Source organism: Lepidochelys olivacea, assembly GCF_965140295.1.
Source record: "Lepidochelys olivacea isolate rLepOli2 genome assembly, chromosome: 1".
In the NCBI taxonomy this organism is placed as follows: domain Eukaryota; kingdom Metazoa; phylum Chordata; order Testudines; family Cheloniidae; genus Lepidochelys; species Lepidochelys olivacea.
Genome location: NC_140411.1, coordinates 257,921,077 through 257,942,314, shown reverse-complemented (window position 1 = coordinate 257,942,314; position 21,238 = coordinate 257,921,077). Strand labels below are relative to the sequence as shown.

General features: G+C 44.3%; 1 protein-coding gene across 11 annotated transcripts in view; it reads left to right on the top strand.

Moving 5' to 3' along the window:
* Positions 1 to 21,238, top strand: part of RBFOX2 (RNA binding fox-1 homolog 2) — a 253,683-nt gene that overhangs the window by 173,814 nt on the left and 58,631 nt on the right. For all 11 annotated transcript variants that reach the window (XR_014714132.1, XR_014714133.1, XM_084648120.1 and 8 more), the window contains 2 exons: positions 3,104 to 3,328; positions 14,273 to 14,419. Coding sequence is in view for 9 of the 11 variants with exons in the window: in XM_084648120.1 (XP_084504246.1) it covers positions 3,104 to 3,328; positions 14,273 to 14,419 (372 nt within the window). In the remaining 2 variants the exon portion in view is untranslated. The remainder of the gene's footprint in view (positions 1 to 3,103; positions 3,329 to 14,272; positions 14,420 to 21,238) is intronic.

Below are 21,238 nucleotides of genomic sequence, written 5' to 3'. Positions count from 1 at the left end.
ATTGTATTAGTTTAGATTCACTTAAAGGTTCAAAGACAGGGAACTTGTCAGGGTAAGGGAAGCAATTGGATAGAAATTAAAGCATGGTGGGGCTACCACTCTTCTGGGCTTTTTGGGGAAACCTTGCATTGCACAGATGATGCATTGAGTGAGTCTACACTGGAAATAATTGCAGCTACAGTAACTCCTCGCTTAACATTGTAGTTATGTTCCTGAAAAATGCACTTTAAGCGAAAAGATGTTCAGCGAATCCAATTTCCCCCATAAGAATTAATGTAAATAGGGGCGGGGTTAGGTTCCAGGGAAATTTTTTTCACCAGACCAAAAACTGTTTTATTTTTGTATAAAATACACACACACAGAGTATAAGTTTTAAACCAACAATGTAATACCGTACACCGCAATGATGATTGTGAAGCTTGGTTAAGGTGGTGAAGTTAGAGGGTGGAAGAGGGTGGGATATTTCCCAGGGAATGCCTTACTGCTAAACGATGAACTAGCACTCGGCTGAGCCCTCAAGGGTTAACACGTTGTTAATGTAGCCTCACACTCTACAAGGCAGCACGAATGGAGGGAGGGGAGGCAGCATGGCAGACAGAGACACACACCCTGTGTGTGGGGGAGAGAGAGAGAGAGATGTGCCTTGCCCCTTTAAGTACACTGACCCCATTCTAAGTACATTGCCTTTAAAAAAAAATCAGGAAGTTGAGACAGCAGCTGGGGCAGCAAGCTCCCTGTCCTGTCCCCACCCTGCTCTATATGGAGAAGGGGTAAGGGGGGCAGGAGTAGGTGGGAGGGGGACACCCTGACATTAGCCCTCCTCTTCCCCCTCCCCTGCACAGCAAGCAGGAGGCTCCCAGGAGCAATACATGGCAGTGGGGGGAGGGACAGCTGAACTGCCAGCAATTGGTAGCCTGCTGGGCGGCTGCTGCACAGAGAACTTAGGGGAGTAGGGAGCTGATGGGGGGCTGCCGGCCCACCCTGGTTCCAAGCCCCCACCAGCTAGCTCCAACCGGCCACTCTTCCTGCAAGCAGCGGGCAAAGCAGGCGGCTGCCAAACAACGTTATAAGGGAGCGTTGCGCAACTTTAAACGAGCATGTTCCCTACTTGATCCGCAAGGTCACAACGAAAGGGACGTGAGGAGTGACTGTATATTCCAGTAGCTGCCAGCAGTGGTGCAGCCATTTTCACGACATGGTGGTAAAAATGTCTGCGTCTGTGAATTTAACAGTGCTGCTGACAGTTGCTGAAACACGACTACTGATTTTTCTTCCTTTGATAAGGGTTCCAAGTTCTGTTTCTGCAAGCAGCAGTGTTTAATATGCAGCTTTGTGTAGGGACTGGACTTCAGTAAGTGAAACGGGCGGTGTGGTTTCATAGGGTCCGTGGCTGCAGCTCTGCACTGCTGAATGGTGTTGAATTCCCTTTCCTCACCTTCTTGCCAGCTACAGGCGTGCATGATCATCTGGTCCGCAGGGGACACAGGCCAGATATGCTAGTGTCAGAACAAGTTTGAGATTCAGCCAATGTCTGAATGACCTGTGTTGGCTGGAGCTGCATTGAATTTCATTGTTTCATTCGCTCTGAAAGGGAGCTGCAGGCACTTTGATAACTGGATTGAAAGATTTGTCCAGTTTCAGCGGAGCTCCCTTCAGTGTCTCTCTATTCTCTGCTGAACGACTACGATGTAATTTCCTGCAGCAATTACCCCTTGGTGAATCCCTTCCCAGCAGAGATCCCTTTGCCTCATTTGGGGACAAGACTGTTTTCCCTTTTGTCCGTTGATGTAAGCACACCGATATTACAACCGGCTCCACTACCTCAGGGTGTTGTGGGAGGAGGGTCCATGTCTGGAGTAGCAGGTGAAACTTAAAATCGGGATTACAGTACAGTGGTGAGCAACCTCCTAGCCTGAGAATATTCCTTGGCTTTCTCTGGTGGGGTGATGGGTGCAATAGAAACAGAGCAATAGTCCAGTCTTCTAAGGTCAGAGAGACTTGAATGTCATGGGCCATTCTTGCTTTACCCCAGGTGACTGAATTCTTCCAGCCATGCTTCCCTCCCTTCCCTGAGGGCATATAGATGGGCCCTGACAGTTGGGCAGAGTGGCTATAACGATGATTTTGGAAGTGCTAGGACCCTCTGGAGGCATGGCAGTGTGGGATTTTTACCCTTTTTGGGATACCTTTCGTCTGGTGGAGTATCTGTTTAATAGACAACCAGTTGGCATCAAATGGTGCCAAAAGCTGCTAAAAAGCCAATTGTCCTAGCACAGAAATCTCTGTGGGATGCCCTGAGTTGAGGGAGGAGTATAATTAACGTCTTGTTTGAAGGTAGTGATGCTAATGCTTGGGAGAGAGCAAGTGCTGCAAGCCTGTATTCTCAATTCTCAGTTCCCCATGGCTCCTGTCTGTCTTCTGAGGAGTAGGCAAGAAGCATGAATTCCAGTAATTGGGTATCTGGGTAATCTGTTTTGCACAGATCTGTCCTGGAAAACAGATCTCTGCTCTCTTTTACTAGAGTATAATAGCAAGGAATACTGCCCTAAGCAGAGGTACTTGGGGGCAGTGCCACGAGGATGCTGTTTATCACAAGAAATATCTTAATGGTTAGAGGACTGGGAGAAGTGGGATTTGCCAGCCAAGTACACTAGCATTTTATAGGGGTGTTAGGACCAATGTCACCCGCACTGGAATGCTGGGAGCACTCAGGAAAAGTCAGAAAGAGAATTCTATTCTGTAATTTGGGCTTGAGGAGGAGATGCAAGCCAGTCAGGCCCAGGAGATACACCTTACATGACTTAGGGGATCCTGTGATATTTCAAGGGTGTGTAGGTCCTGAGCCGCAAATATGGCCCCTTCATTCCTGTCCAGTATCCTCAAAGCTGCCAAAGCAAACTTAAAATGAGAATCTGTGCTCTCTGGGGAGGAGTGTTCCTTCTGTATAAAATGCAATAGAGGACTTGTTTGGGTGGTAGTGTAGTGACAATGAATGAGATACTGAGCTGGGCTGGATTGGACCCCTGTTTGCTCTTCTTAGATTGGACTGCTGGTCCATCATTTGTAGCATATTAAATCCATTTTCTCCTTTCCCCTTCTCCAGGGTAACCAGGAGCCAACAGCCACTCCTGATGCAATGGTCCAGCCATTCACCACAATCCCGTTCCCACCACCCCCACAGAATGGGATCCCCACAGAGTATGGGGTGCCACACACTCAGGACTATGCAGGCCAGACCAGCGAGCACAATCTGACACTCTACGGAAGTACGCAGGCGCATGGAGAGCAGAGCACGAATACGCCCAGCACGCAGAATGGATCTCTTACGGTATGCACAGCCAGTTGCAGAGTGGGAAAACCAATACAGTGCCATTCGTACAGTTCGTTTCCTGAAACTGTTTTAGGTTAGATTACCTGATAGCTCTCTCCCATTCCTAATGTCTCATAAGTGCGTAGGTAATGTTGCTCTTGTATCAGAGGTAGGCCGCTTGTATCCCAAAAGTGAGAGAATTATGAAAGCCCCGTGGCTTTCACATCCCAGTGCAATGCTCCTACCTTCTTTCCCCCTTGGATATACTCTCTTGATAAATATGTGTTTGTGAAGAGAGAAATATCCCCTCTGTCGCAACAAGGAGTAGCGATAGTTTATGGTGGCGTTCTTAAATGTTGTGACTGAACTGTAGACTAGAACAGTAATTTAGGGATGTCCAGCTTTTACAAAGATGTTTGAGTTAATCTGCAATCAAATTATAAGAAAAAAACAAAAAAAAAACGGAGTGAAAACAAGCCTTAAAAAGCTGAAATTATAGATAGGATTATAATTAGTAGATACAGATGAATTATCCCAGTTCAGGGAGGTGGTAGAGTGGGGAGACGTTTTGGCTTTTTGAAGATGACCGTGTGCATGGGGGGTGCAGGGGGGCAGACCTAGGCAGGAGACAAGCTTTGGCTGCTATGCAGCCATTTACTGAACAAAGACTTTCACAGTCTTCTTTGTTCACTTTCATCTTCCCATAGCCTGCAACTGGAACTGGACAACATGCTGGCAGATTATCCCAGGGAAAGCTTTATCCATCCCTTAAGCCACTTGTTAAGATTTAACTTCCTAATAAAGAGCCTTATGGTTAGAGCCTACAGTGCAAAGGGATGGATTTAATCTGCTAATGCTTTCAGTTTTCCTTGTAGTTAGGTGCTTGGCTGCTAGAGATCATTTTTTCTCCCTATAAGTACGGAGTGAATTTAGTCTCAGTGATTGGAAGGGCTGATATAGTGCCAGCTCAAGTGTGTACGGATGCGCAGCGTGTAGCACCCTTCTCTCTGGGATGGGCCATGACTGCCTTGTTCACAGCACTAGTCTTGACCTTGGGAGGTGCTTCGAGCTATGGTGTTCACAAGATGAATGGATTGTCTTTCACAACTATGCAGAAGGAAGGGGTATAAGCCTGGTAAAGTACATTGACCATGCTTTCAATTCACTTCAGACACCTTACTAAGTCACAGGGGCAATGCAATCCTAGTCCATGACAGATCATGACTGGAAATGGAACCCAAGGCTGATGCAAGCAAGTGCAGAGCCATATAAGTAGCATTATGACACTGAGCTGTCTGTCCCATCTCCCACCCATCCAGTGAACACAACACAGGAACTGGGATTTTAGTTTCCTGCCTGGCAATGCAGAGCAATACTAAGCACTACCAGCTCAGTGATGGAGCTGGATGTTGGGAATACAACCTAGGTCTCCTGCGTGGCAGTGCAGAGTGCTTCCTTGTTCGTCTGCTTTTTCCACGTGTTTATGTAGTTCCTATCTTTGTCCAGACATTAAGAATGTTTTTTTTAAAATGGAAATGAATAATGTGAGCCTTGACCCTGGACGTAAGCTGCTGCCAACCCTCCTGTTCCTATTCCATATTAGGAACCATCTCCACTGCATTGCGGGGAAGAGCTCTGTGTTTCATTGACTAATACAAGCTCCAGAGAGCCAAAAGAACAAGAATAGGAGTCCGCATATGTGCTCTGGCAGGGTGAGACAGTGGTACTTAGTAGCCTATGAGGAGAGAATAGAAGCTCGCGTGGGAAGGAGTGTGTTGCTGGGTGCCTGCTGTGAGTGGGAGAATTGTTGTCAGGAGTCTGTGGAGAGGTTAGATAATAGGTTGGCTAGCATGTAACTTTTCTACCAACTACTGGGAACAGTAGGCATGTCTGCTCTAACTATTTAACATAGTTAAAGGTGTGCAAGTGAACACTGTGAAGTAGTAGAGTGCACAGAACTGGAGCGGGCCAGGAACGGGTAAAGGTAAATTCCTTCAAGAAAACACATGAACACATTAGTGGTGGCAGTTTTGGCCAGAATTATTTAACCTGAAAGGATTCCAGTTGGTGGTAAGCCACTGTGTGTGTTTCATGGAAATCCAAAGGGAGTGAACAAAGTAGCTGAGGGCTTTCCTAGCCTGTCTTACATGCTTTGGGCCTTGAATCTTTCTGCACTTATCCCTTTCTATCCCTCTAGTGGAATCTTAGTATGAAGCTCTTTTGATTCCATGGAATATAGGCCTTGGGGTATATTTGCTTTTAGCTTTACTCTTTATTCAACACACTGAGCAGTCATGTGGGAACCAAGGAAAACTCACTGTATTGTGTTGTAAGTAGGAGGCTTAGTTACTCAGGCCGAAGGTGGGTGTTAGAATACAACACACCAGGTAGATGATACTACCTTTCCGAATACACCCATAACTGGCACTGTCCATCACATGTGCCAGTTATTACATACATACTTGTGTGTGTATGTTGCATGTGTGCACTCATTTGTCACACACAGGTTCTCCCTCTTTCTAATCCTGTCTTCTGGCCCATGGGACTCTACTAACCTAATACTGTGTAAAGTTGTCTTAGGGCCTCTAATGCTCTCCTCTTGCTACAGCAGTCAACAAGAGCAGCTGCCCTCACGTGTGTGCAAGTGAGATCCCAAACCCAACAGGCCTGCAGATTCCCCTGCTGTTGTGATCTTAAGCCTGGAATCCCAGGGGCATTTCAGGAATTCCTTTAACCAGAGAAAAGAGACCTTTCCCTACTTTTAAGATCAGAGTTTATGCTGATGTCCATTTGGTACAGTACACAGTCAGTTAGCAAAAAGGGGATGGGAGGAAGAGCTTAGAATTCCTGCTTTTCAGCCTGGCAGATGCTGAGGTTTTTGCAGAAATGTTAAACTGAGAAGACAGGGTGTCATTTCTGAATTGGTTTTGGATGGGTTACATCTGACTGATAACAAGCCTGTGCGACAGTGTAATGAGTTCATCCAGTTTCTTCTCTTATGAGCTAGTCAGGCTCTGGCACACAAGCCAGACAGGCTGATGTGAGGATGCTGACAGTGGCAAAGTGAGTTAATTTAACACAGTCTGGACACCTGAGTTCAAATGTTAGCTCTGGTTGCAAATGAAATAAACTTCATGAGTCAAGGTCCGCTCCAGACTGGACATTTCTCTACATCGGGGTAATCAGTTATTTTTTGTCAAGGTCCAGATTTCTTGGTCCGGGTATAGTCAAGGTCCGGACTCCAGAGAAAAGAATAAGTAAACTAAAAATATTTTGGGGTTCTTTTAAAAGTGTCTGGCGGTTCGGGTTTGGCCTGTGGTCTTCCTATTGACTACTCCTGCTCTACGTTATAAAAACAACGCACATTCTGGCATGATTGTTTTGTCAGCCAAGGAGAAACCTGGGACTTAAATAATATTTATGGCTATAGGTCAGGATTGAGAAGCACAGAAATAGAACTGTGGATGGAGGAACTTGCACATTAATTGCTCATATTATGCTTGAGTTTAATTTGTGGTATTGGCCCCTCACTTATTGAGGATCAGACTTCATGTGCTGGGCTGTGTTTCATGCCCAGTACTTGGGGTTATGAGTCTATTTCCAAAGCAGCTGGCCTTTCTTCCCAAACTATGCCCAAAGCAGAGTTGAGAGAGCTGGATCAAAAATTGACAGGGACATCAGTTCAAACGTGGCTTAGCAAAACAACCTGCAGCAGAAGTCTTTTTCCCTGACTGATACCTTGCATCTCAGTTTGTCAGTGGTATGACTCTTGAGTTTTTATCAGTTTACAGAGGTAGACATAAAACAACCTGAGGACTCTCAATCTGAGACAGCCCAAGGTGGAGAGACTTATTTAGAGGAATGATTGACCATCTAGTGAACTAAAATGGCTTTCTTGACAGTAGAAAACAAGAGGATTTCCCTATAAGGTGAATAAAACTGATGAAAGAAGCCAGCTGAATAGTGGGAAGAAGGTGTGTGTGTGTCTGTGTGTAAAACTCTATATCTAGAGGTATAGCTGTACAGACATAGACATATGTAAATCACTTTATATGAATGTTCCTGATGCAGCCTCATAAATGGCAGGTGTTGAGAGCTTGCCTTTCGCATTATATCATGAACCTGTACAATACAAAATCTCATTGCAGAGAGCAGTGTCTGAGATAAGTCTCTGATGTACTGTCACTTAAACACATTTAGTAAATGCAGCACATCCTCCAAAGGAATACAGATGTCCTTTTTTTATTGGCGAATGAGGAATCACATTCACAGTGGGATCCATGTACCCTAGTCAGTGTGAATGGTGAGATTGGGACTATACTTTCAAATTTCTGGGTGTATTATATGCATCTAAATGCAACATATATGCAACATATGTTTTTGAATGTGCAAGGTTTTCCTAGGACAGGGTGTTCCCAAACTTTTTTTTATAGCATGAACTGCATCTTAACAGAAGGATTGGCCCAGGGATGTCTCCTCTCTGATTTGCTGTTGTATAGATTGCCCCCTCTCCCTCAAATAATAATGGAAAATCCCTATGGTAACTACAGCAATTGTGTACCTAGGAAATTTAATATTAAGGAAGTATGTAATGTTTACTTTTAGGTGTCTCTTAATGCAGTTTAACAGGTGGAGGAGAAGCCATCACTATGTGACCGAACAGCTCTCTGTGGACCACTCCATGGTCCACAGTTTGGAAACCATTGGGCAACTAAATATGAAATTTTGAATTTGAGAGCATGGTCTGACCATGAAACAGATTAGTTCAGTTTTCCACACTTACAAACCACTGTTTAATGTCTAAGCATGGCAGCTGTTCGCCACCACCTTCTCTGGCTTGTGTGCCAAAACCTCCCTATTTGATAAAAGATGCATTTGGTCCCAAGAGACTTTCATGAAGGTTCTGGCTTGGTGGCCATCAAAACAATCCTGTCTGGACGCTGCATGTCATCGTTGCATAGAAAAACATTTAATACATTCAGAGATTCCAAGGCCAGAAAGGACCCTTTGTAATCAGCTGGTCTGGCCTCCGGTATAACACAGGCCACAGAATTTCCCAAAATAATTCCTTTCTTATTATATTCCTAGCATGTTCTGAGTTGCATTTAGACATCCATATTGCCGTCTCTGGAAATTGGGCTCCCTATTTTTAAGGTAAAGAATACAAATGGAAATGGATTTGTTAATTTTAAAAATGAAATTTAGTGCTGTTGAAAAGTGCCAATTGGCACTGGAAGTCCTCTGTCTTCAGAACAGGTACAGCATGGGCAATGACCATTCAAGTTCCCACATCCACTGCCCATGACTGTGTATTCAACCTTAACTCGGAGGAACAAACTATAGGAGTGAGGGGGATTCAGTGTCCATGGCCCTTTTAAGTCCTTAACCCGTACCTCTACTTAAACTGCTTCCTAGGGTGTCTGTTACGATGGTAGCTTTTGTGATGTGAACCTATTGGAAGCTGGACTGAAACCCCTCCATCCTCACCCCACCCCCCAAAAACCTCAACAAGCAACTTTCCATTTCTGTAGGTACATAGCCATCAAATAGTAGTGAATTTCAGTCACTGCCTTCAGTCATTCCGCAAGCTGTTTCCTGGTCTGTGGCCAGACTATAACTAGTGGAGTCAAAAAATGCTATAGCTCAACTCCAAAGCTTATAAGCCAATCTAGTTCCCCTCTGAATACAGGCATTAATAGTTTACATTTTTCTGTCTGTTTTGTAAATAGACTGTACCCACAGTCTACCCTTGTTCTTGGGCTACACAGCATTCTGGATCTTCTATTTCCAAACGTTTTAATTTTCCATAACTTGCATCTGAAGAAGCAAGTGAGGGAGAGAAACAAACTGTACTTCGTATTTATAGTTTCTGTGCTGGCTGATCTCTTTGCTGTTGTCAAAAGAACAGCAGTACTTGTGGCACCTTAGAGACTAACAAATTTATTAGAGCATAAGCTTTCGTGGGCTACACCCCACTTCATCGGATGCATAGAATGGAATATATAGTAAGAAGATAGATATAGATAGAAAGACATACAGAAAAGGTGGAAGTTGCCATACAAACTGTAAGAGGCTAATTAATTAAGATGAGCTGTTATCAGCAGGAGAGAGAATTTTTTGTAGTGATAATCAAGATGGCCCATTTAGACAGTTAACAAGCCGATGTGAGGAGGATACTTAACATAGGGAAATAGATTCAATATGTGTAATGACCCAGCCACTCCCAGTCTCTATTCAAACCCAAGTTAATGGTATCTAGTTTGCATATTAATTCAAGCTTAGCAGTTTCTCGTTAGTCTGTTTTTGAAGCTTTTCTGTTGCAAAATTGCCACCCTTAAATCTTTTACTGAGTGGCCAGAGAGGTTGAAGTGTTCTCCTACTGGTTTTTGAATGTTATGATTCCTGATGTCAGATTTTTGTCCATTTATTCTTTTGTGGAGAGACTGTCCGCTTTGGCCAATGTACATGGCAGAGGGGCATTGCTGGCACATGATGGCATATATCACATTGGTAGATGTGCAGGTGAACGAGCACCTGATGGCGTGGCTAATGTGATTAGGTCCTATGATGGTGTCACTTGAATAAATATGTGGACAGAGTTAGCATCAGGCTTTGTTGCAAGGATAGGTTCCTGGGTTAGTGTTTTTGTTGTATAGTGTGTGGTTGCTGGAGAGTATTTGCTTCAGGTTGGGGGGCTGTCTGTAAGTGAGGACTGGGTCTGTCTCCCAAGATCTGTGAGAGTGAAGGATCATTTTTCAGGATAGGTTGTAGCTCTTTGATGATGCGCTGGAGAGGTTTTATTTGGGGGCTGAAGGTGACAGCTAGTGGTGTTCTGTTATTTTCTTTGTTGGGCCTGTCCTGTAGTAGGTGACTTCTGGGTACTCTTCTGGCTCTGTCAATCCGTGTTTTCACTTCAGCAGGTGGATTTTGTAGACTGTTGGCAGTCTCACTTTGTCTGTCCACCCTATGTCTGCTCACCCAGTCAGATAAATATTCACTGTTGGCTCAAGCAGTATAGATCCCCTGCTTCGCCGAAATCTTAACTGAGACCCTAACTTGGGCATGCAGTCTGTGGAACTGGCTGCTTCAGAACAGTTTGGGACCATAAGCATAGTGCCAGGTGACTTTACCATCAATGTATGCAGTGTTGTTGTACCTGTGGTGGTCCCAGAATATTAGAGAGACAAGGTGAGTGAGATATTATTTTTTTATTGGACCAACTTTTGTTGGTGAGAGAGTCAAGCTTACACAGAGCTCAGACCTGAAGAGTCAAAAAAGGGTCACCACCTTCTCACTCTAATTACCATCAATGTAAATTACACAGACTAATGTGAGAGTGTAGGATGGGACTAAAAGCATTTTAAATTCCAGAATTTCTGCAACAGCGTAAGTCTCCTTGTTACTGCCTCCTTGCTGGCAGTTGAGATTTAAGGAACATGAAGAGACTCTGCACCCCACTGTTCTGAACTGACAACAGGTTGTAGTACGTATCTCGGACTTGAGGAGGGAGAAGTGCGGTTTCCCACTGTCAGATGTTGCTATCAGTCTAGAATGAAGTAAGTGAGAGTTAGTGCGGGGAGGAGAGATTTGGTTTGTGAAGAGTGTTTTTTATTATGTGACTCAGGGTAACTTTCTGCCATGAGTCTCTATTAAATGCTGCCTCTAAACAAGCTCCAGGTCTTTCCCTTTCATCTCCTGATGAATTAAGTCAAGGAATGACCAAAAAAAAAACAACAAGACCTTAGGAAGCCATTTCTTCCATTTGTATTTGTGGCTGAATATATGGCAATACACAAATGTATCCAGCCAGTCCGATGCTGGCTGAAAGACTGAACCTCACTTTAGGGTCACAGATGTTAGAAATGGGAAAGAACCATTAGATTGATGAACCCATCCCCTTGCAAGTGTAGTTTATAGCTTTCAGAGAGGGAACATATCTGACATTAGCAGGAAACTGTTGAATTCATGTAGAAGAATGTACCCTTCCACATTGGTGTTACCTGTCTCTGAGCTTGGGAGTCTTATCATAGTCGAGGTGAGGTTTGACAGAAGACCTCTTGTCTTCCCTGTTTGAAGCCTTATCTCACTGTACAAAGCTAGCATGCTGTAAATATTGTCTCTTGTATGGCAGCAGCACGCTGCCATATGCAGGCACAGCTGTGAGGGATTTCTGAACAGGCCGCTGTATGACATAGTACAGGCTTAGTAAGACATGAGTTCCTGCCTCTGAGTGTTTATATTCTCCTCGGTCCACTAGTTCACAGCCTCATGGTTTCCATGCCTATTGAAGCAATAGACCTATTCCTTGGCAGATTACATCAGAAACTGTTCAGAGTCCTTAAACTTGTGCTGACATACCTCACTTTGTAGAGTCTACACTTGTCATGCTTGGGAGGGATGGACAGAGGGTGCATGCCTATCTGGTGGGGCATGTGTCTACCTGCAACTTTTACTATCTGTTGCGGGAAGCACAGGGCTTGGAAATTTACGTTAGTGGGACTCCAGAGTATGCATAAAACCTGACTGAAGAGAGATTCCCTTCGAAACTCAGTAGCACTGGGGGAGTTAATGATTTCTGGGGGTGGTTTTGGAATGCTAATCTCTAGGCACTGTTTGCCCTGGTGATGGATGAGCTGCCATGTATTCTGTCCTTTTCCTTGGACAGATTTGCCCCGGGGAGCAGAGGACTCTGATGGAGTCATAAAAATAAAACTGCCAAATAGCATGGTGTGATTTAATCACAAGCTGACTGCATTGATTCTTCCCCTAGGGTGCACCACACGTGTTTCGAGATGCATTTTGTCATGGGGTGAGGGAAGGGAAAGGCATCTGGAAGTGGTACATTTTAGATATATCTGTCAGGATGTTGTCTATCTGATATTTGGGGGTGGGTAAACCATGGCTGATTGTAAATGGTTTACTTTGTCCAGTCTGTGGTGGGCTCATGTCGCTCTGCTGTCCCCTTCACTGCAACTTGTGAACAAGAGATGCTTGCATAGCCATGCCATTCCACTCTCCCCATCACGGCTAGTTTATACCAAATGGATCACATTCATTTGTACTGCCTGCATTGCTTAAGTGAAGTGAAATGGAAAGCTGCTGTTGCTTTGATCAGCATGCCACAGCCACAGTGTTCACTGTTAACATGCTATTGTCAGTCCCGTATAACTCGTATGTGTGTCCAAGAGAGAGAGACTTCTGGCTGAGAGAATTTCAGTGCTACTGCTGCTCATTTTGTATAGCAATGGAGAGATGCCCCTTTTCAGGTCTTTGGGACTATGTCTACCCAGCAAAGAAGAAGCCATGGCTGGCCTATACCAGCCGACTGGGGCTGCGGGGATGTTTCATTTCTGTGTAGGCTTCTGGGCCCAGACTCTGGGATCCTCCCACCTTTCAGGGTTCTAGAACCTGGGCTCCAGCCCAAGCCTGGAAGTCTACACACCAATGAAAGAGCCCCACAGCCTGAGCCCCATAAACCCAAGTCAGCTGGCGTGGGCCAGCCATGGGTTTTTCTTTGCTGTGTAGATATACCCTGGGAGGCTCTCAAGGCTTTGCTGCATAATGTGCAGGACGCTCTGGGTAAGTCCAGCCAGCGGTGGAGGAGCACAGTCTTTGGTTAAGTCCCCTGGGAGAATTTCTTTGCACATTTGATAGACAAAATGGATGTCCAGCATCAGTAAAACACTTGATTGTTTTAAGCTGTTAGGGCCTGGATATGTCATTGCAAGTGTTTAAAACAGGCTGAATAGAGTCTTTGCTAGCCCTTTGAGTTCCCATGCAATAGGTTTTCACTATTGCTGTGGGTGAAGGGGTGAAGTAAGCCCACACCATGTGAGAGAGAGTGAAGCTGGGCTTAAGAAATTTACTAGACATCCAGCCAAAGCATTAAACCTTCATCTGAGACAGGTGACAAAAGAAGGGGTGAATAAGCGCTCTGGTGATTATCCTGGCATACCATTCACAGCTGCTGGAAAGGGACACAGCAATAAAACTGATCAGATTATTATCAATTTCGCTGTTCTGCTGGCAAGCGTGAGTCAGTGAGTACATTTTTCATGTCTCAGAGTAAGGGATGGGTTCCCCCATGCTGGGGTTAACAAAGTCATAACACAGCTTGTGGAGTCTCCTGGAGGAGAGATTCAAATGGAGATTAAATAAATCTGGCTATTTCAATTTCAATGTTAAAACCTCCTACCAAGACATCTTCATTTGTGCCTCAATCTCATCTATGATGCAAAACACGTTTGGGGCAGCACGTATATTTTGACCGCAAAGCCAAAAAAGGAGTGTGGCTCTTTGAGTTTTAGTAGAACCTAAAAATGGTGATATTTATTTATTCATTCAAGAAATTAAAGTAGATTTTAAATTAACTAAAATAAATTAAACATAAGAATGCATAGCCATTGCCTGTGGGCTGAACCATTTTAGTATAGGTCATATTTAGAGGTGGTACTTCTCTGAATGGAACACAGCAGAACAGATGCAGTTTTGCCTGGGGGTGCAGTGCTGACATCAGTCTGTTGGAAAGCTGCACCTCAGTCATGGGATTTTGATTATTGCATCAACATGCTGCTATAAGAGATTAGAATAATAATATTACTTGCCAGCATCAGGACAAAAAAGAAGACCCCACCTTTTCACTGTAGGTTTCCCATGGTAACAAGGGGGAAGAAAAGCCAAGGGAAAGAGAGGAGAAACTACTTTAAAAAAACAAAACAAAACACTACTAAGCTAAAATATTATATTGGTGGAGAAGGGGAGAGAAAGAAGTCTAAGATCCTCTTACTATTTGCTCATGGAAAGGAGGGAGAAATAAAAGATCAGTTGTTTGCTGGGATTATCAAACTTACTGTCACGGTTACAAGTGTAGTGTAAATACATAGGCAGAGACTACCTCATAAGGGTTGGTTGGAATTGGTATGATTTCTCTTCACTTCTCTTTTTGTCACTGTTTGATTTCAGCAAACAGAAGGAGGGGCACAGACAGATGGACAGCAGTCACAGACACAAAGCAGTGAGAATACTGAGAGCAAGTCCACTCCAAAGCGGCTTCATGTCTCTAACATTCCCTTCCGTTTCCGGGATCCAGACCTCCGACAGATGTTTGGGGTAAGTTACTGAAGCCTTTAAGGAACAATGGACTCTACTTCACTATAAGTACAGTACATGGTGACACTGATGGTGTGTCTATGTTAGGAAAAAAGGTGTTTTTACTACATATTCGTTAATATGGTAAAATCCCAGTGTGAACAGGGTAATTTGTAGTTTTCACATATTAGCAGGGCGAGGTAAGCACTAGGTAGGGTTTACCTCTACTTGCTATCACTTGCCCTTTCTGCACTAAGATTTTATCATATGTTAGCAAACAATGGATAAAATTCTGCCTTGTTGCCTAGTGAAAATAAGGCTTCATAGCTAAGGTTGATTTAGTGTTTCCATTCTAAAGCGTTATTTTTCAGTTGGTTACAAACTTTCTGAAACATTTAAGGGCCTCCTTATGATCCACTTCTGGGACCTTATGAAGACATTCCTGTGAAGAAATTGGCCAAATAATATTTGAGGCGCCATTGGTGAGGGGATAGTATTTTTAAAAGTATATAACATACACATTGTGTGTAGTTTGACTGTATCTTTTAGCCTGCTCCCCCATCCTTCCAGCCTTTGTACATTACCTGTCTTCTTAGATTGTAAACTCTGTGGGGCAGAGACTGTCTTCATATGTATGGCCAGGGACTAGTTCACCATGGACACACACGAATTCAAAGGATGATACAAGGCTTTGCAAGAGCTGTGCTTCAAGTGAAGTGTCTATACGATCCACAGGAACCTTTGGCTTGTTGGCTGCTCATCCTGTGTGGTTGACAATGTACTAGTGTTGTCTGCAAATAGTTCCGTGTAATTAAATGTTTTGTTTTTCTTTTAACAAAATCTAGGGAATTCTATTTAATAAAACAAAACAAAACTTTGTTGCATGCTAAGGCTGCAGACTGAAGAGCTCAAGACAGGAAATACAATGTTAAGGTTGCTCATGAAATCTTGATAGTTGTTCCCTGAGTGTATGTGTAAATCATTTCTAAGTGCATCGTCACCTACAACTGGTTCTGCAGGACTCTTGCTTCAGTCACTGTACAGCTTGAACAGTATTCACTGAATGAGGCAGGTGTCCTATGAAACCATACCTAATTCACATCAGCAAACTATCCCGATGCAAGGGAAAGATAAGAATAGTAAGAGGTCAATTTGGCTCTATCAGGAGTTCTTTAATGACCTGAAAATCAAAAATGAATTCTACAAAAAGTGGAAATATGGACAAATTGCTAAGGAGAAGTATAAAAGAATGGCATGAGCATGTCGGCACAAAACAGAAAGGCGAAGGCATTTAGCCTTTGAGTTACACCCAGCAAGGGACATAAAAGGCAACAAGGAGTTTTTTGAACACATTGGGAGCAAGAGAAAGACAAAGGAAAGTGTAGGCTCACTACTTAGTGGGGAAGTAACACTAATAACATATGACGTCAAGAAAACTGAGGTATTTAATGAGTAATTTGGTTCAGTCTTCACTAAAACAATAATGGTGATCAGATGATACAATTAATATTAACAAGGGGGAAGGAGAAGGAATGTTAGCCAAAATAGGAAAAGAACAGGTTGAAGACTAGTTAGATAAATTTGATGTATTCAAGTTGGAAGGTCCTGCTGAAATTGATCCTAGGGTGCTTAAGGAACTAGATGAAGCAATCTTGGAACTATTAACAATTATCTTTGAGAACTCTTGGAGGACAGGTGAAGTCCCAGAAGACTGGAGAAGGGCAAATATTGTATCTCTTTTTAAAAAGGGGAACAAAGAGTACCCAAGGTCTTATAGACCAGTCAACCTAACTTTGATACCTGGAAAGATACTGGAACCAAATTATTAAACAATCAATTTGTAAGCATTTGGAGGAAAATAGGGTAGTTCTTCGAGTAGATGTGGCCTTGTTTTCCATGTAGGCATGTGCATGCATCAGTGCACTGAAGCCGGAGAACATTGCCTAGCAGTACCTGCAGGGACGGTGCTTGTGGGATGGAGCAGGTCGTCTAACCAGTCCTTGGTACTGCACTGAGATCAGCGAGAGCCGGTACTGTTGACTCCCTGGTTCCAGCCACGGGGTGTCTGTTGAATCTGGTACTGATGATGTTGGCACCAGTGTTAACTGTCTCCACACCAGTGGCATATCAGCAGACATCAGACCTGCTTTGCCGCTCAGTCCCTAACTCTTCACTACTTCAGGAGTTTTCAAGTGCCATAGCTTCTACCACTTTGTCCTCCATTATGTCTTCGGCACATTCTGGCAATGTTGCAAAGGTGCTGGGTTCGTTAGCACGGCAGCATGCATTGCCCATGTCCCAAACTGTGGAGTTGAGGCTGATGCCGGGCCCAGTGTCAAAGGCCCCCTCACTGCTGGTGTGTCCTTTGACACCGTCATTGCACTTTTAGGAAGTTCCATTGTCGAGTTTGGTACCACCTGGGCCTTGGTACTGGTGCCTCTCCCAGTACTGAGTGGGAGTGTGTCTTGCTCAATACCGTTGATTCCCCATTCCTCTTCAGCAGCAATGCTGGCCCCCGTGTTGGGCTTCGGATGAGTCCAATTGTTTGTTCGCCCCATTAGGGCTGGCTCTCTGTTCTCACTGCAGAATCTTCGGAACTCCTCGATATCCAGATTGGGGTTGTCCTCCTCTTTGTTGTTGTCTGATAGAATGTAAGATTTGTGAGATTCTGTATGGTCACCCTTGCAATCATTCTCCCTGTGTTAAATCACAATGACTGGCTTGCTGCCCTGGACCTTCAGGATGTTTATTTCCATGTAGCAATTCTTTCGAGCCACAGGAGGTTTCTCAGGTTTGTCATGGTAGACCAGCACTATCAGTACACCGTGCTTCCTTTCATCTGTCTTCTGCTTCCTGGGTTTTTACCAAGTGCATGATTGTGGTGACAGTGTACCTCAGGAAGAGGGGAGTTTCTAGCTTCTTGTGTCTGTACGATTTGATACTGAAGGGCAAGTCCAGAGACAAAATCCTGTCACCTTCAGTTCATGCTATGCTTACTTGGTCATCTAGGTCTCATCCTAAACAGTGGGAAGTCAGCATTGGTTCAAACTTTAAAAGAATTGAGTTATTTGGGGTCCCGCTAGACTCTGAGTTTGAGACTGTTTCTACCAACTGACTGGTTCCACATGATTCACCATCTTTGTCTGGAATTGCAGTCTCAACCCTCAACCACAGCTTGAGTATGCCTGAGGTTTCTAGGCCATATGCTGCATGCACATAGGTAGTCCAATATGCCAGGTTGTGCCTTCATCCTTTTTAGATGTGGCTGAAGTTGGTGTATCATCCAAACGATCATCTCTTGGACAGACTGGTTCAACTTCCTCTGCCAATCCTGGACTCTTTACGGTGGTGTATGGCAGGGGTTCTCAACCTTTTTCTTTCTGAGCCCTCCGCAACGTGCTATAAAAACTCCACGGCCCACCTGTGCTACAATAACTGGTTTTCTCCATATAAAAGCCCAGGCCGGCATTAGGGGGTAGCAAGCAGGGCAACTGCCTGGGGCCTTATGCCACAGGGGCCCCTGCAAAGCTAAGTTGCTCAATTTCTTTGGCATCATCCCCAGGTGGTGGGGCTCAGGGCATGGACTTCAGCCCCATGCAGTGGGGCTTTGGCTTTCTGCCCTGGGTCCCAGCGAGTCTAACACTGACCCTGCTTGGGTGACCTCCTGAAACCACCCCAGTCCCCTGGTTGAGAACCACTGGTGTATGGTTCAGGACAAAGTGTGCCAGGGTGTTCCTTTCTCTCTGTCCTCACCAACCAGGCCTCTTGTCATTGTTGCCTCCTTAATAGATTGGGGAGCACATCTGGGGTCACTGAAAGTTCAAGGACTGTGGTCGGAGGAGGAAGCTTCTCTGCATATCAATGTCCTGGAGCTTCATGCCACCTACAATGGCTGTCAGGTACTTCAAGATCACATCAGGGACTCAGCAGTGCACATCCTTACCAACAATACCACCACAATGTATTACTGTTTGTGAACAGACATGGGGGAGCACACTCCAACATGATGTGTCAAGAGGCGATCAGGCTCTGACAGTTTTGCATCAGGGAAAACTTTACCCCTGTGGCCGATCACTTTCGTGGGATCCAGAATCATCTGACGGATCATCTCAACAGAAAATGGTCCCTAAAGCCCAGAGTTCTATGGTCAATCTTTGCACTTTAGGACATCCCAACTGTCGCCCTGTTCTCTATGAAAGACAACAAGAAATGCCAGCTGTTTTGCCCATGAGGGGGTTTCTGTCCAGGCTCCTTGACCTTTCTGCCTGAGCTGGGAATTGTCATCCCTATGTGGTTTCCCTTCAATTCCAGTCATCTCGCAGGCCATTCTCAAGCTGAAATTGGACACTGCCAAGCTTATTTTTATTGCTCCAGCATGGCCAAGACAGTGTTGTTTCTCCAACCTCCTCGCATTATTGTTACGGCTTCCCATATCCTTTCCATTTCATCTTGATATCCTGACTCAGCATCATGGTCAGGTTTTGCATCCAGCACTCAGCTCATCTCACAGCATGGATGCTGCAACTAGGTGAGAAGGAGGAAGGATGTTCGCAGATGGTCCAACAAGTTTAGTAGTAGAAAGCCCTCCACCAAAGTGGCCTATTTGGCCAAGTCGAAGTGGATTTCAGTGTGGTTGTTAACCTGAGGAGTTCAGTCAATGATGGCTTGTATCCAGGACCTGTTGTTACACCTTCAGTCTTCTGGTCTTGGACTTATTTCTTTGAAAGTTTCTCTGGCAGCAATTTCAGCATTCCATCCTGTTAGAGAGCTTATTCCTTCACTCTCCCACTTCCCTGGTCCTTCTCGCATGAACAGAGAGCAACAATACCCGAAGTCCGAAGGTGCAAAGAATTCGATGTTTATCAGGGTGAACTTCCAGCAAACTTAAATACAAGTTCCTTTTTCCTTATTTTCGAATCCCAACTTACTTCCTGTTTGCCCCTAATTTATATAGTATTATTCTTAGCTATACCTTAACCAATCATTCTACTGAAATTTAACTAACCAATCCTAACATATTGTAACATGATTAGCTAACCAATTATATCCCACCACCTTAATTAGTTTACACCCAGCAAAATTAATTCTACAGCAGACAGAAACAATCACAGAACCAGACAGAGATTATACAGACAAACAATAGCAAAGTGGGAACTATAATGACAAAACAATACAGAAGTGAGGATTTCACATCCCAGCTATTGATAAGTGAGTTCTTGCCAGACAGGATGCTATCAAACTAAGTTTCCTTTTACATTTTCTAGGCACTTCCCTTTCTCTGGAGGTGATAGGAATACAATCCTGTCCTGATAGTTCCTGACAGCCCAATAGCACCTTATTTCAATGTGACTAGTTTGGAATGTGAGGATGTGACTGTTCGCTTCCTAGCTTATGGCTGCCTCTGCTGCTTAGCCAAAGGCCTTAGCCTAAGAACAGGGCCTCACACTGTCACAGTAAGAGAAGGCCCTTACACCAGCAGACAGTGATTTTGATTCTTTCTTTTATACCTCTAGAACTAGCCAAGTGATAAGAATGCCCCTAAATTCTTAAAGTATAGGCCTTTGCAGACAGGCCTGAATATCTATATCCTAACACATCCATCCATCCATCCTTCGGAAGTTGTTGTTTTCAAACTCCATGGTGTTGAGGTTCTTGAAAAAGTGTCACTCATCTCCACCCACCAGGTAAAGAACTGATTCCTTTGTGGGATCTTAATGCTCTCTTAGTGGTTCTTTTGGGACTTCCATTTGAGCCTCTGGCAACGTTTCTCCTTTCTGTGTCAAAAAATCACTTTTCTTGAAGCAATAACATCTGCAAGGAGAGAGTTGCAAGCTTTGATGGCAGAGCCTGCTTACACACAATTTTCCGAAGATAAAGTGACCTGTGATTGTACCCTAAGTTTTTTCCTAATGTGGTTTCTCAGTCTCATTTGAACTAAGTTATAGATCTGCTCGTATTCTTCCCTAAGCTGCATTCACCCCAGAGGAGCAGCGTCGTCACACATTGGAAATCAGGTGACGTTTTGTTTTTTACTTGGATAGGATTAAACTTTTCCATTCTTCACCTCATCTGTTTGTTTCAGATGCGGTCTGAATGAAGGGACAAGCAGACTCTTGACAGACAATCTCCTGGTGGTACTTCCTGTGTCATGCCAGTATACGAAATAGCTCAGACTATGCCTCCTGAAAAGGTGCAAGCTCATTTCACAAGGGCCAAGCAATGTTGATAGCATTTCTAAGTGACGTTCCTATATTGGACGTTGGCAGGGCTGCCACTTGGTTCTCTGTACGTACTCTTACAAGCCATTATGCCATTTCAGCTGCATCTAGATCAGATGCAAGTTTTGGGAAGGCATTCCTGGTGTCCTTGTTAAATAGACTCTGAACTCTGTCTCCCACGAGTACTGCTTGTGAGTCACCTGCCTGGAATACATGGCTGCATCTACTCGAAGAATTAAAAACGGTTACTTATCTGCACAGCAGTTTGTTGAGATGTGATACAGACCTGTACTCTACAACCCACCCTCTGCATCAGAGTCTGTACTCTTGTTATTTGGTGTGAAAGAACTGAAGGGGGTTGGGGAAGCACCGCCCTTATTTAGCCAGGAGAGGGGCTAGTGCCACAGGCTAGGCAAAGTTCTTTGGCTTCAGTGTACACACCTACATGGAATGCATGTCTGCATCAAATCACAAAGAACAACAGTTACAGTACAGAGTGAGTAGCTGCTTTTTATGAGGAATAGCCAGCATGGATTTGTCTAGAACAAATCATGTCAAACCAACCTAATTTCCTTCTTTGGTAGGGTTACTGATGTAGTGGATGTGGGGGAATCAGTAGATG